This window comes from Nicotiana tabacum, chromosome 4 (genome assembly GCF_000715075.1).
Source record: "Nicotiana tabacum cultivar K326 chromosome 4, ASM71507v2, whole genome shotgun sequence".
Taxonomy (NCBI): domain Eukaryota; kingdom Viridiplantae; phylum Streptophyta; class Magnoliopsida; order Solanales; family Solanaceae; genus Nicotiana; species Nicotiana tabacum.
In genome coordinates this window covers 87,608,329-87,620,999 of record NC_134083.1, presented here as the reverse complement: position 1 = coordinate 87,620,999, position 12,671 = coordinate 87,608,329, and the positions used below count along the sequence as shown (strand labels likewise).

Sequence of the window (12,671 nt, the reverse complement as noted above, 5' to 3'; positions counted from 1 at the left end):
CCAAAAAGTTATTTTTCAAATTTTTCACAACCCAAAATTATATTCATGTCCAAACAAAACTCTAATTTTCAAATAACATTTCAATTTGAAATTTTTTTTCACTTTTTTTTTGAATTTTACAATTCTTATGTCCAAACGCCCACTTATTAGTTTTGTCTAATCCAAAAATTCCATATTTCGCCTATAGTCTGTCGCATTTTGTATATTAAGCATGCCCAGTGCTTACAAAATACATTTCTAGCATCAGTTCTCTCTCTTCTCTTCAGAAGAACTGTGTCTAGATCTCTTTCTCCCCCTTCGTTTCCTCTCTGTATTGGAGGGTTTCTTCTTCGTCTGAGATCTCTCTGGCGTTTGGACTCCCCACCAAATCGCCCATTTGATTTCGCAATTTAACACAGATCCGGAGCTCCGATCCATTATCTTTGATCTCGCCCATCATGGCGGCTGCTAACGCTCCGATCACCATGAAAGAGGCCCTCACGGTATAATTACTTGAGCCTCGATTATGTACTGTTTTGAGTCACATTGATTCGCTGTTGTTATTAGTGTATTGATAGGTTAGCATGTGTGGACTGTTAGTTAGATCTTTGATACGTAATTATATTGCCAGATCTATAATAGAGAGTATGCTATTGATTTTGTTATACTGGATTGAATTTCGTATTATGTTGTGCAGTTGCAAAGTATTGGGGTGAACCCGCAGTTCATCACGTTCACGAATGTTACCATGGAATCGGATAAGTATATATGTGTAAGAGAGACGGCCCCTCAGAATAGTGTGGTGATTATTGATATGAACATGCCAATGCAACCTTTGAGGCGTCCAATTACCGCTGATTCTGCTCTTATGAATCCTAATTCTAGAATTTTGGCTCTAAAAGGTATGGATTCTTAGCTTAAAGTGTTAAATTCTCATCGATGGTTCTCATACTGGTTCAAGTTATTGATTTTTAAACGGTTTTGATAACAATTCCTGAATTGCCTATGATATTTTTATTTACTGGCTTTAGAGTTTGTTGGCTTACTTGCTTTCGAGCAAATAAGCAGTCTCTCTTCACCACTATCTTGATACGCTAAACGACTAAAGAACTTTGAAACTAGCAAAAAGTAGAAGGAGTTAGCAATCATAGTGTAAAATGCACATGTGAAGCTTTTAGCAATCTAAGTGAGAAATAGGGGATGGATCAAGGAGGTTGATTGGGTTTTGACTTTATTGCGTGTCGTGATCTCCTCTTTGTGCGGATCCTTGTGGATATCACACACTTTTTTATTGGAGTGAGGGAAACAATGGGAACTAAATGGTGTCCATTCTCAATTTTACTGTGGAAGCTGGCAATTGAAGAAGGTGTTTCATAAGATGATGCATTTGTCCCTTTCTCTCATAAAACCTTATATCTCTTTGAGTGTTGAGACGCTAGTAATCTGTTACCCTGCTGCTAATGCCTAATGGTTGATGCATTTCTTATCTTATCTAGCACGTGTGGTTTCTAATTGCATCTTCATTGTATTTTCTACAATAGTGGAACTTATCGTTGTCCCCGCTGTATGTTCTGTTATTAGGGAATTGTTGCTTACAGAATTCCCCCTTCCAGTGACATCCTGGTGTATGTTTTTAGCGTTCTTTATTAGGAGTTAGGACCAGCACATTGTAGTTTGGCTAGGTCAATTTTACTCTTTCATTCGTTTTCTTACACAAATTGATGGATTTCATTTTTATAAGTTATTAATTTTTCATCAATATAATTGTTAAACTAAATAGAGTATCAGTGAATAATACAGGGGAAAATTTGTTTTCCTTCATCTACATTCATATCATAAGTGAGTTAGAAAATATATTTTTAAAGCTTAACAGACTGCTTTTCCTCTGCCTTATTAAAAAAAATATAAGGAAAAAAATATAAGGACCACCCTATGATACAATCCTCTCTTATCTCTTGAAGCTCAAGTCCCGGGAACTAGTCAAGATCACTTGCAGATTTTCAATATTGAGGCAAAGCAGAAAATGAAATCATATCAGATGCCTGAGCAGGTACTGGCTTTATGTATTTATTTGATTTGGTTTATGCATTATTTAGTGCCCACAGCAATGGATCACGTGATGCACTGCTCAGCCATATAATGTCCAAATTACTACAGGTTGTTTTCTGGAAGTGGATTACAACGAAGATGTTAGGTCTTGTTACTCAAACGTCAGTCTATCATTGGCCAATTGAAGGTAGGATAGTTTTCTTTTTCACATTACAAACTTTTCTTCTTCCTGTTTACCTGGTTAAGCTCTGTTTTCTGTTGGTAGTAATTTTTTGGTCACTTTTTGAAGTTGAGCTGGTGGATGGTTGTCTGCCCTTTATAATTCCAACTTGTCTTTTTGCAGGGGATTCTGAGCCTGTAAAGATGTTTGATAGAACAGCCAATTTAGCCAACAACCAAATAATTAACTACCGATGTGATCCTTCAGAGAAATGGTTGGTTTTGATTGGTATCGCGCCAGGTTCACCAGAGGTGTGTAATGTTTATTATGCTAATGAAAAAATCAATCTTGGTGTCCTATTTTTTAAAACAGTCCTTCTCAACTTCCCAAGCCGCCTTTTCAATGTCATTGGGGATGCAGAAACTGGGAAAGCTTGTCTAGGGCTTGTCAGCTTCTCTTTTGTCTCTGTGATTGCTCTGTCTACATCCTGTCGCTGTAAAATGCTTTTTGCATGTACTTTTCAATCTTTGGATTGTGTAATTTACTATGACTGTGGTTGATTTTGCATCGAAATGCCAGTATACTGCAATTATTTTTGCTATTTGGATGTTCGGTGGTATCAGATTAAAAAACCTTAAGCTTAAAGATTGGTAGAACCCTGTTTGTGTTTGTTACATTTCTGATGATTTTTCATATCTTTAATGTACAAGGAACATGCACTTCTTTATTTGACTATTCTGCTGTCTTTCTGTTAATAGAGGCCCCAACTAGTCAAAGGAAACATGCAATTATTTTCAGTAGATCAGCAACGCAGTCAAGCTCTCGAGGCACATGCTGCAGCATTTGCCACATTCAGGGTGAGAAAAGCTCCTCCATTCTTTTGATGTGTTCAACTGTTCTTGATTTTTTTTTTAATTCTTTTTTGCATCCTGACTGTTGCATGCTTTATTCAGGTTCCTGGAAATGATAGGGATTCCGTACTTATTTCTTTTGCCACAAAATCCTCGAATGCTGGACAAGTCACATCAAAGTTGCATGTCATTGAGCTTGGAGCCCAGCCAGGTCAGTACACTGCTGTTCTCTTCCTTTCTCCAAAAGTTTAATCTTGGAGTTTATTTAGTAAAATTGTTGTGAGAAAATTGCCTAATATGATTCTCATATGTTTTCCTAATGTGTTAAATGTTTGCAGGGAAACCAGCTTTTACGAAGAAACAGGCAGATCTATTCTTTCCTCCAGATTTTGCTGATGATTTCCCAGTTGCCATGCAGGTATTTCTTGCCTTCTCTGTGTGGATCTGTTGTCACTTTATTTTGTCTTTTTGCATTTTGCCTTATTCAGTATCCTGTAACATGGTTCTTTGTTTTTCTGGCAGATATCTCATAAATACAGTTTAATTTATGTCATCACAAAGCTTGGGCTTCTCTTTGTCTATGACCTCGAAACAGCTACTGCAGTATACAGGAATAGGATCAGCCCGGATCCTATTTTTCTGACAGCAGAAGCTTCATCTATTGGTGGTTTCTATGCCATCAACAGACGAGGTCAAGTGTTACTGGCCACAGTGAATGAAGCAACTCTAGTACCTTTTGTCAGTGGCCAAGTATGTCAATTTTTGTTTTATTCTTTTAATATAATATATCAATCATTAACATTTTATTTAGAGTTTTCTTTCTAGTTTGTATAAACCAAGATATAAATTTTGGACACATCATATTCCAGTTGAATAATCTGGAGCTTGCTGTTAATCTTGCCAAAAGAGGAAACCTTCCTGGAGCTGAGAATTTGGTAAGTTGATATCATATTGTCAACTTCCTATGGAAATCTACCAATCTTTTCTTATTATATGGTGCACCATTGGTTTTGCTATCCTATCTGCGTTTCCTTCTCTGAGAACAATATACTAAAATGGAATCATTGATTGTTGTAGATATCATCAGCAGTTGGCGGTTTTATCAAAATCTTTTGATTTTATTGATTCAACATGTCGATAATCTGAGGATGATGTCTTTATCTACAATGATCTCATTCTATTACATTTATATTTTCTCAGGTTGTCCAGCGGTTTCAAGAGTTGTTTGCCCAGACAAAATACAAAGAAGCTGCTGAGCTTGCAGCGGAATCACCACAAGGCATACTCCGTACGCCTGACACTGTTGCCAAATTTCAGGTATTGGTTATGATACCGGAAACATGTTTTGCTCTCAGGATTTTTATCACTCTACAGGCCGTGAAAGAGTCTCTGAATATTCGTCTGTTATTCTGCAAAAGGTCGTCAATATGTTTATTCACTTAGTTTTGTAATTGGTCTTTTTTGCAGAGTGTTCCCGTTCAAGCAGGGCAAACGCCTCCGCTATTGCAGTACTTTGGGACACTTTTAACAAAAGGGAAGCTAAACGCTTTTGAATCATTAGAATTGTCGCGCCTTGTTGTCAACCAGAACAAGAAAAACCTGTTGGAGAACTGGTTGGCCGAGGATAAGCTGGAGTGTAGTGAGGAACTTGGGGATCTTGTGAAGGTCAAATTTTGAATTTGAAATTCTTTATTTGCTTGTTCGCCACCTTATTTTATTTTTCGTTTGCAAGTAGTCTATTTCTGTAGTTACTGATTGCACATGTATATTTTTATTAGACTGTTGATAATGACCTTGCCCTGAAAATATATATCAAAGCAAGAGCGACTCCGAAAGTTGTTGCTGCTTTTGCTGAGCGCAGGGAGTTCGATAAGATTCTGATATATTCCAAGCAGGTGAGTGGCTCATTTGTGTCGTCGTGTGGCTGTCTGCTTTGTGTCTTTCTTTTTCACTTGAAATTTTTAATTTGTTTTTCTTCTTTTTTGGTGCTTGTCTGAGCTTCCATATTTAGATGGTTCAAACCTGTCTCGTATAACTGAATTCAACTTTGGATTATTGAAATGATTTTTTTGGTTGATACAGGTTGGATATACACCTGACTACTTGTTCCTTCTTCAAACCATTCTGCGATCTGATCCTCAGGTATGTTGAGAATAGTCGTATAATTCATAATGTTATCTTATCTCTTCCTTATCTACTGGCTTCATTTTGTAGATTTTACCAAATTTACTCTTTGGTATTTGGATGTTAATATCTTTGACCGTATGATACAGCCTCAAATTTGGTTTTCTTTTTTGAGGAGATTTTGCAACAAGAATTGTGTATCTAATGATGTCACTTTGAGATATTGTACTCAGATTAAAAAGTTGCCTTTTCTGTGGTGGAGAGAAAATGAGCACTTGTAAATCTGACATGTGCTAATTTGGATGAAGTTGAAATATTTGTGTGTTTGTGCAGGGAGCTGTTAACTTTGCGCTCATGATGTCCCAAATGGAGGGCGGTTGTCCTGTTGATTACAACACTATCACCGATCTATTTCTTCAGGTTAATCGACTCATAATGATGTCAAATAGCTTGTAGACTGTCAAGCAGACAATTTATTACAAATTTTTCCTTTCTTAAGTGCTTTAAAGTCTGTGCTTTAGAATGCTTGCTATCTTTTTTTGTGGGATGCAGTTCACAGCTGATTAAGGATTGTCTCTTTCTTTCTGCTTTTGTTAATAGAGGAACATGATCCGTGAGGCAACAGCATTTTTACTGGATGTTCTGAAACCTAACCTTCCAGAGCATGGCTTTCTGCAGACTAAGGTTTCTTTGCTCTTTTCATTAGGAAGCTTTGTTTGTTAATCTCTTCTGCTTTTGAATCGTAACTTTTTTCTTCTACTCAGGTCTTGGAAATCAACCTTGTGACTTTCCCGAATGTTGCTGATGCTATATTAGCAAATGGGATGTTCAGTCATTATGATCGACCTCGGATTGCTCAGCTTTGTGAGAAAGGTGGTCTTTACATGCGGGCTCTGCAGGTTGAATCATTATCAGCATTTCTTCCTTAACTATCCCCAAGATACCACAGCTAAGTCAGAATAATTATTTGTTGTTTCTGCAGCACTATTCCGAACTGCCTGATATCAAGCGTGTTATTGTGAATACACATGCAATTGAGCCTCAGGTTGGAAAAATCCATAGATCGTATTTACCTTTTCTTTAGGAGTTTATCTGACTTATATTGATTAATGCTGTTCCTTTCAGGCCTTGGTTGAGTTCTTTGGGACTCTTTCACGTGAATGGGCACTGGAATGCATGAAAGACCTCCTTGTTATCAATATCAAAGGAAACCTTCAAATAATTGTTCAGGTACGGGCTATGGTCTGTCATTGCAGAAGAGACCTTTTGCTGGAATTTATCATGTACTCTCACCTATAATGTTTGCATAAATTCAAGCAGCGGAATTTCTTGGTAGTATTCCACAATAATGGCAGCTTAGCTGATTATGAGTATTGCAGGTTGCAAAAGAGTACTGTGAGCAGTTGGGTGTTGATGCTTGCATAAAGCTTTTTGAGCAATTTAAGTCTTATGAGGGGTTATATTTCTTCCTTGGATCATATTTGAGTTCCAGGTGCATACTCAAGATATCTTTTTGTCATTTTGGCAGGCTAATTATAATTATTAATTAATCATCGATTTTTTGGGTCTTGTGCAGTGAGGATCCTGATATCCACTTTAAATATATTGAGGCAGCTGCCAGAACTGGACAAATCAAGGAGGTTGAGCGTGTCACAAGAGAATCAAACTTCTATGATGCAGAAAAGACAAAGAACTTCTTGATGGAAGCCAAACTTCCTGATGCTCGGCCTCTGATTAATGTTTGTGACCGCTTTGGTTTTGTTCCCGATCTCACACACTATCTCTATACCAACAATATGCTACGGTATATTGAAGGTTATGTCCAGAAGGTTCGTTTGGTTTCTGTGTAATACTTGTTTTAAGGAAGTATTTGCAAGTGGGGAATGACAGGCTTTTATCTTCTATGGAATAGGTCAATCCAGGAAATGCTCCTTTAGTTGTAGGGCAGCTTTTAGATGATGAGTGTCCTGAGGACTTCATTAAGGGATTGATCCTGTCTGTGCGTTCTCTGCTTCCAGTTGAGCCCTTGGTGGAAGAATGTGAAAAAAGGTCTTTGTTTATCCCTGTAGAATTGATCCAAAAATGTTCGCAGTCAACCTTAGTGTGTGTTAAACCTTTTATCCTATTGGTTTTCAGGAATCGACTCCGCTTGCTGACACAGTTCTTGGAGCATCTTGTAAGTGAAGGAAGTCAAGATGTGCATGTACACAATGCTCTAGGAAAGATCATCATTGATAGCAATAACAACCCAGAGCATTTCCTCACAACCAATCCATACTATGACTCGCGCATTGTGGGTAAATATTGTGAGAAGCGCGATCCTACCCTTGCTGTTGTTGCATATAGGAGAGGGCAATGTGATGATGAACTCATTAATGTGACAAACAAGAACTCTTTGTTCAAACTTCAAGCGAGGTTAGTCACTCGTTAGGTTTGCGATATTAGCTGGTTTATCAGATGTCTATTGATGAGTAACCATCATATTACAATGTTTTCAGGTATGTGGTTGAGAGGATGGATGGTGATCTTTGGGAGACAGTTCTTAACCCCGAAAATGAGTTTAGAAGGCAGCTTATTGATCAAGTTGTTTCCACTGCTTTGCCTGAAAGCAAGAGCCCTGAGCAAGTTTCTGCAGCTGTTAAAGCTTTCATGACTGCTGATCTTCCTCATGAACTAATTGAGCTTCTTGAAAAGATTGTGCTCCAGAACTCTGCATTCAGTGGGAACTTTAATTTGCAGAATTTGCTTATCCTGACAGCCATCAAAGCCGATCCATCCAGAGTAATGGACTATATCAATAGGCTTGATAATTTTGATGGACCTGCAGTAGGGGAGGTTGCTGTAGAAGCCCAACTTTACGAAGAAGCTTTTGCTATATTCAAGAAGTTCAATCTGAATGTCCAGGCTGTTAATGTTCTGCTCGACAACATTCGTGATATTAATCGGGCTGTGGAGTTTGCATTCCGAGTTGAAGAAGATGCTGTTTGGAGCCAGGTGGCTAAAGCTCAACTGAGAGAAGGATTAGTGAGCGACGCTATTGAGTCATTTATTCGTGCAGATGACGCCACCCACTTTTTGGATGTAATTCATGCTGCAGAGGATGCAGATGTTTACCATGACTTGGTTAAGTATTTGCTGATGGTAAGGCAAAAGACAAAAGAGCCCAAAGTTGATAGTGAACTCATTTATGCATATGCTAAAATTGATCGATTGGGTGACATTGAAGAATTTATTCTCATGCCAAATGTTGCTAATCTACCGAATGTTGGTGATAAGCTGTTTGATGAAGGCTTATATGAGGCTGCAAAGATCATATTCGCTTTCATTTCTAACTGGGCCAAGTTGGCGAGCACGCTTGTGAAGTTAAATCAATTTCAAGGTGCTGTCGATGCAGCACGCAAGGCAAATAGTGCTAAGACATGGAAAGATGTCTGCTTTGCTTGTGTTGATGCTGAGGAGTTCCGTTTGGCTCAAATTTGTGGGCTTAACATTATCGTTCAGGTATCTCAACTTTGTGCTTTACGCGTTATTATCGAGCTGACATTGCTTGTACTTCTGCCTGTCTTCATTTGCATCTAAGGAGATCTTCTGGCTACTCATGATATGTATATCTCCTCTTACTTTTGCAGGTAGATGACTTGGAGGAAGTTAGTGAATATTACCAAAATAGAGGATGTTTCAATGAATTAATCTCTCTTATGGAGAGTGGGCTGGGTTTGGAGCGTGCACATATGGGTATCTTCACAGAACTTGGTGTTTTATATGCCAGATACCGTCACGAGAAGCTCATGGAACACATTAAATTATTCTCCACCAGACTCAACATTCCCAAGCTTATTCGTGCCTGTGATGAGCAGCAACACTGGAAGGAACTCACATATTTGTACATCCAATATGATGAATTTGATAATGCTGCCACTACTGTCATGAATCATTCTCCAGATGCCTGGGATCATATGCAGTTCAAAGACATTGTTGTCAAAGTTGCTAATGTGGAGCTTTATTACAAGGCCGTTCACTTCTATTTGAAAGAGCATCCGGATCTCATTAATGATATGCTAAATGTTCTTGCACTTAGAGTGGATCACACACGCGTAGTGGACATAATGAGAAAGGTCTTTGCTTATTACCAAAACCTCATTGCTTGCAAGAATTGTTTGTATTAGATTGTGTATGCATTCTTCTTTCTAAATCATTTGTTGTTTTTTCTGTTGGGTTGATATCAGGCTGGTCACCTTCGCCTAGTCAAGCCTTACATGATTGCTGTTCAGAGCAACAACGTTTCTGCAGTGAATGAGGCCCTTAACGAAATTTATGTTGAGGAAGAAGACTATGATAGACTACGTGAATCAACTGATTTGCATGATAACTTCGATCAGATTGGCCTTGCACAGAAGGTGGAGGCTAGTTCTTCTAAGTTCTCTCTCTCTGTTCATAAGATGTCTCATTAACTTTTTTCGCTTTTCTTTTGTTTTAAGCAGATAGAGAAACATGAGCTTCTCGAGATGCGGCGTGTTGCTGCCTATATCTATAAGAAAGCTGGTAGGTGGAAGCAATCCATTGCTCTGTCAAAGAAAGATAATCTCTACAAAGATGCCATGGAGACAGCCTCACAATCTGGAGATCGCGAACTTGCAGAGGAGTTGCTTGTTTACTTTATTGAACAGGTATAGTGGTTTGAATTTAAGAATCATCCTTACTGTTCACTCCCCCTTTCTCCCCAAGCCCCTAAAGAGGTAAACACAGTGATTGCAGAAAATAGGTTAATACTTGCTCTGTCACCTATGTCAGTTTCATGATTAAGTTATTGTGGACTTGCGAGTAGGAACCGGCCGTCTTGGTTTACTGGGTATCTGCAGGTGTCAGAGCACCCCCACCTCCACACTCCCTAAAATTAAAGGCGACAGATAAAATTAAATGCGACAGATATCCCAATAAAAAAGAAAAAAAAATTGGTACACTTCAACGTTTTAGCAGATACGGCTTAAAGTTTTTGTTGCTATGCATACTTTTTTTGATTAATCTATGTGCATATTTGATTGTCAGGCTTTGCCTTTTAAAAGAAAACAAAAGGAAATTTATGGACGGGAATTATTAAGGAGGCAACAAAATAGTTTGCGTGGAAATGATATTTGTTGGTCCAAGAAATTTCGATATCTTGGATTCTCATAATCTGTACATTGGTTAATGCCAGTATAAATTCTAATGTACTAGACATCTAGAAAATCCTGAAGTCTCTTACTTTTAACTTTATATTTTTTTCATTTGACTTTTATTCTATTGTTTACTCTTTATCTTTGTATAAGAAAGCCTTGGGGAGAAATGAAATCGAGCTTCTAACCACTGGTACTTGTTTTGCAGGGAAAGAAAGAATGCTTCGCATCATGCCTGTTTGTTTGTTACGATTTGATTCGCCCAGATGTTGCCCTTGAGCTTGCCTGGATGAATAATATGATTGACTTTGCATTCCCTTACCTGTTACAGGTAAATCTCTGAACCTCCACTCTGATTTTGTATGTGTGCTTTTGCATATCCGCTATATAAAAATACAACCTTCTCAGTTATCCTACGAAAAGAAAAAGAAAAGGTCTCAGCTTGATTTTGAGTCCTTTCCTCTGGTAGACCTATTTATTGTGAGCCTTATAATTTTGGATAGGCCTGCATTGTTCTGCTAAGTTTATTTTTTGTTGTTGTTTAGGCAGTCTGGTTAAAGCACACATATTGTGCCTGCAATGCAATTCAAATTTGCATTGGCAGAACTGCTATGCTCTTTAAATAAACTTCTCCACGAGGTTCTGATGAGACACTTTCATTAGTCACCCTGGTTTAGTTTATGTCTTAAGTGTTTGGTCTATCTCTGCATTCTTTTCGGAAAAGTTTTTCCGCACATGAACTGTTAGACCAAATAAGAAAATTCTTAAACCAGTACACCCCGAATGTTGAGGGTCTGCTGCTGTTTTGAAGATTAGACCTGTCTTGGACAAGATACTCTTATTTCATTTATCCATTGTTCTGTTGCTTTATGAAATTTTATAAAAAATTAAGATGACTTTGGATGAACTTTTTTATTTGTTTATGAGGCTTAAGAGCGGTCTTTGCTTATGTTTTGTCATCATATTCTTCTCTTTTACTTTCTAGCTATTTTTAAACCTGTAATCATTTCTGATTTCGTCCACTGGGAGTGCTTCTTAAAGATCTTGTTCCATACTGCCATCATATTTGCACTCTCTCTCTCTCCGCCTCTCTCTCTCTCTCTCTCTCTCTCTCTCTCTCTCTCTCTCTCTCTCTCTCTCTCTCTCTCTCTCAGTTTATCCGTGAATACACTGGCAAGGTTGATGAGCTAATAAAAGATAAGATTGAGGCTCAAAGTGAAGCAAAAGCTAAAGAGAATGAAGAGAAGGATGTTATTAAGCAGCAGGTACATGGCAAACCTATCTATGGTTGGAACTAATTCAATTTATTTCCTTATTTTGGCCTGGAATTTATGAATTAAGTTGCATGGATCATGTTAATATTTTGACAAGTGCCACGTACATACAGCTTGTGGCAAAATTGACCATCTCTTTAATGTGTTGATGTCCAAACCAGGCTTTGCTAATCGTATTGACTGATTGATTGCAGAATATGTATGCACAGCTACTGCCATTGGCTTTGCCTGCTCCACCAATGCCAGGTATGGGAGGTGCAGGCATGGGAGGTGGTTTTGCTCCTCCCCCGCCTATGGGTGGAATGGGAATGCCTCCCATGCCTCCATTTGGCATGCCACCCATGGGTTCCTACTAATCTGATGGCGCTCAACATACTGGTATAAACAAACACTACACACGGGCAGGCAGATGATCTGTGGGTCTTTTGCTGTGTTTAGAGTTGTTGCCCTTGTATCTTTCTCACTCACCTTGCAGTTGTTGACCGCTGATGGGCACAAGTGGAGGCTCAAGATAAAATAATTGTTTTCTGTTGTGTGTCATAGGGTGTTGATATATCCTTTGTAATATTCTTTTAGAAGAGGCATTTTTTCTTTTCTTTTTGTTTGTAGTTAGGCAGAAAGAAGACAGTACTATTATTCAGGACCAAAGAGATGCATTGTATTGCATCTTGTACTGATTTATTGGGGTCAGTAAAGGTGCTACTTCTCCAGTTTTGTAATTGTTTCCATATTCATTTTCTTGAGGGTATAATTATGTTGAATTCTATTCGGGGTTCTTTTTCTATGCGGACGTGTCTTCATCCTATGTTATACCCAGTTGCTGGTATCCAGCAGAGTCTTGATTGTATCTTATCACTCTTTTTAACAGCATAGCTAATCTGATTGTATTGAGCTTTATGATAATTGTCTGACTATGGGCGGTAGAACTAACTCGTCTTTTTCTTTTTGGAATTATAATGTTTTATCTTCCGGTTTAGTTAGTGATTGTTGGATGTAGTAATCGAACTAAATGAATGTATTCTTTTAAAAGTAATTTTGCTTAATAAGTAGGAGTTATTACATATCTTCTATCACCTACTGA

At 38.1% G+C, this 12,671-nt stretch overlaps 1 protein-coding gene across 1 annotated transcript; it reads left to right on the top strand.

Moving 5' to 3' along the window:
* Window positions 1-202: 202 nt before the first annotated feature.
* LOC107791617 (clathrin heavy chain 1) lies at window positions 203-12,356 on the top strand. Its single transcript, XM_016613710.2, has 30 exons — window positions 203-482; window positions 677-881; window positions 1,941-2,029; window positions 2,137-2,215; window positions 2,372-2,499; window positions 2,947-3,045; window positions 3,142-3,250; window positions 3,378-3,457; window positions 3,562-3,789; window positions 3,909-3,974; window positions 4,240-4,356; window positions 4,507-4,704; window positions 4,818-4,934; window positions 5,122-5,181; window positions 5,497-5,583; window positions 5,764-5,847; window positions 5,928-6,062; window positions 6,146-6,208; window positions 6,289-6,393; window positions 6,543-6,655; window positions 6,740-6,992; window positions 7,076-7,212; window positions 7,300-7,578; window positions 7,662-8,664; window positions 8,793-9,278; window positions 9,390-9,560; window positions 9,645-9,830; window positions 10,525-10,647; window positions 11,471-11,581; window positions 11,785-12,356. Exons 1-30 carry the CDS (start codon window positions 438-440, stop codon window positions 11,944-11,946), a joined length of 5,118 nt encoding a protein of 1,705 aa, XP_016469196.1. The 5' UTR covers window positions 203-437; the 3' UTR covers window positions 11,947-12,356.
* Window positions 12,357-12,671: the final 315 nt, after the last annotated feature.

Coding starts and splice junctions, on each gene's coding strand:
- LOC107791617 (XM_016613710.2), top strand. CDS start 438: ATGGCGGCTGCTAACGCTCCGATCACCATGAAAGAGGCCCTCACG. Junction 3,975..4,239: donor TTCCTGGAGCTGAGAATTTG/GTAAGTTGATAT, acceptor ATATTTTCTCAG/GTTGTCCAGCGGTTTCAAGA. Junction 6,656..6,739: donor GGATCATATTTGAGTTCCAG/GTGCATACTCAA, acceptor GGTCTTGTGCAG/TGAGGATCCTGATATCCACT.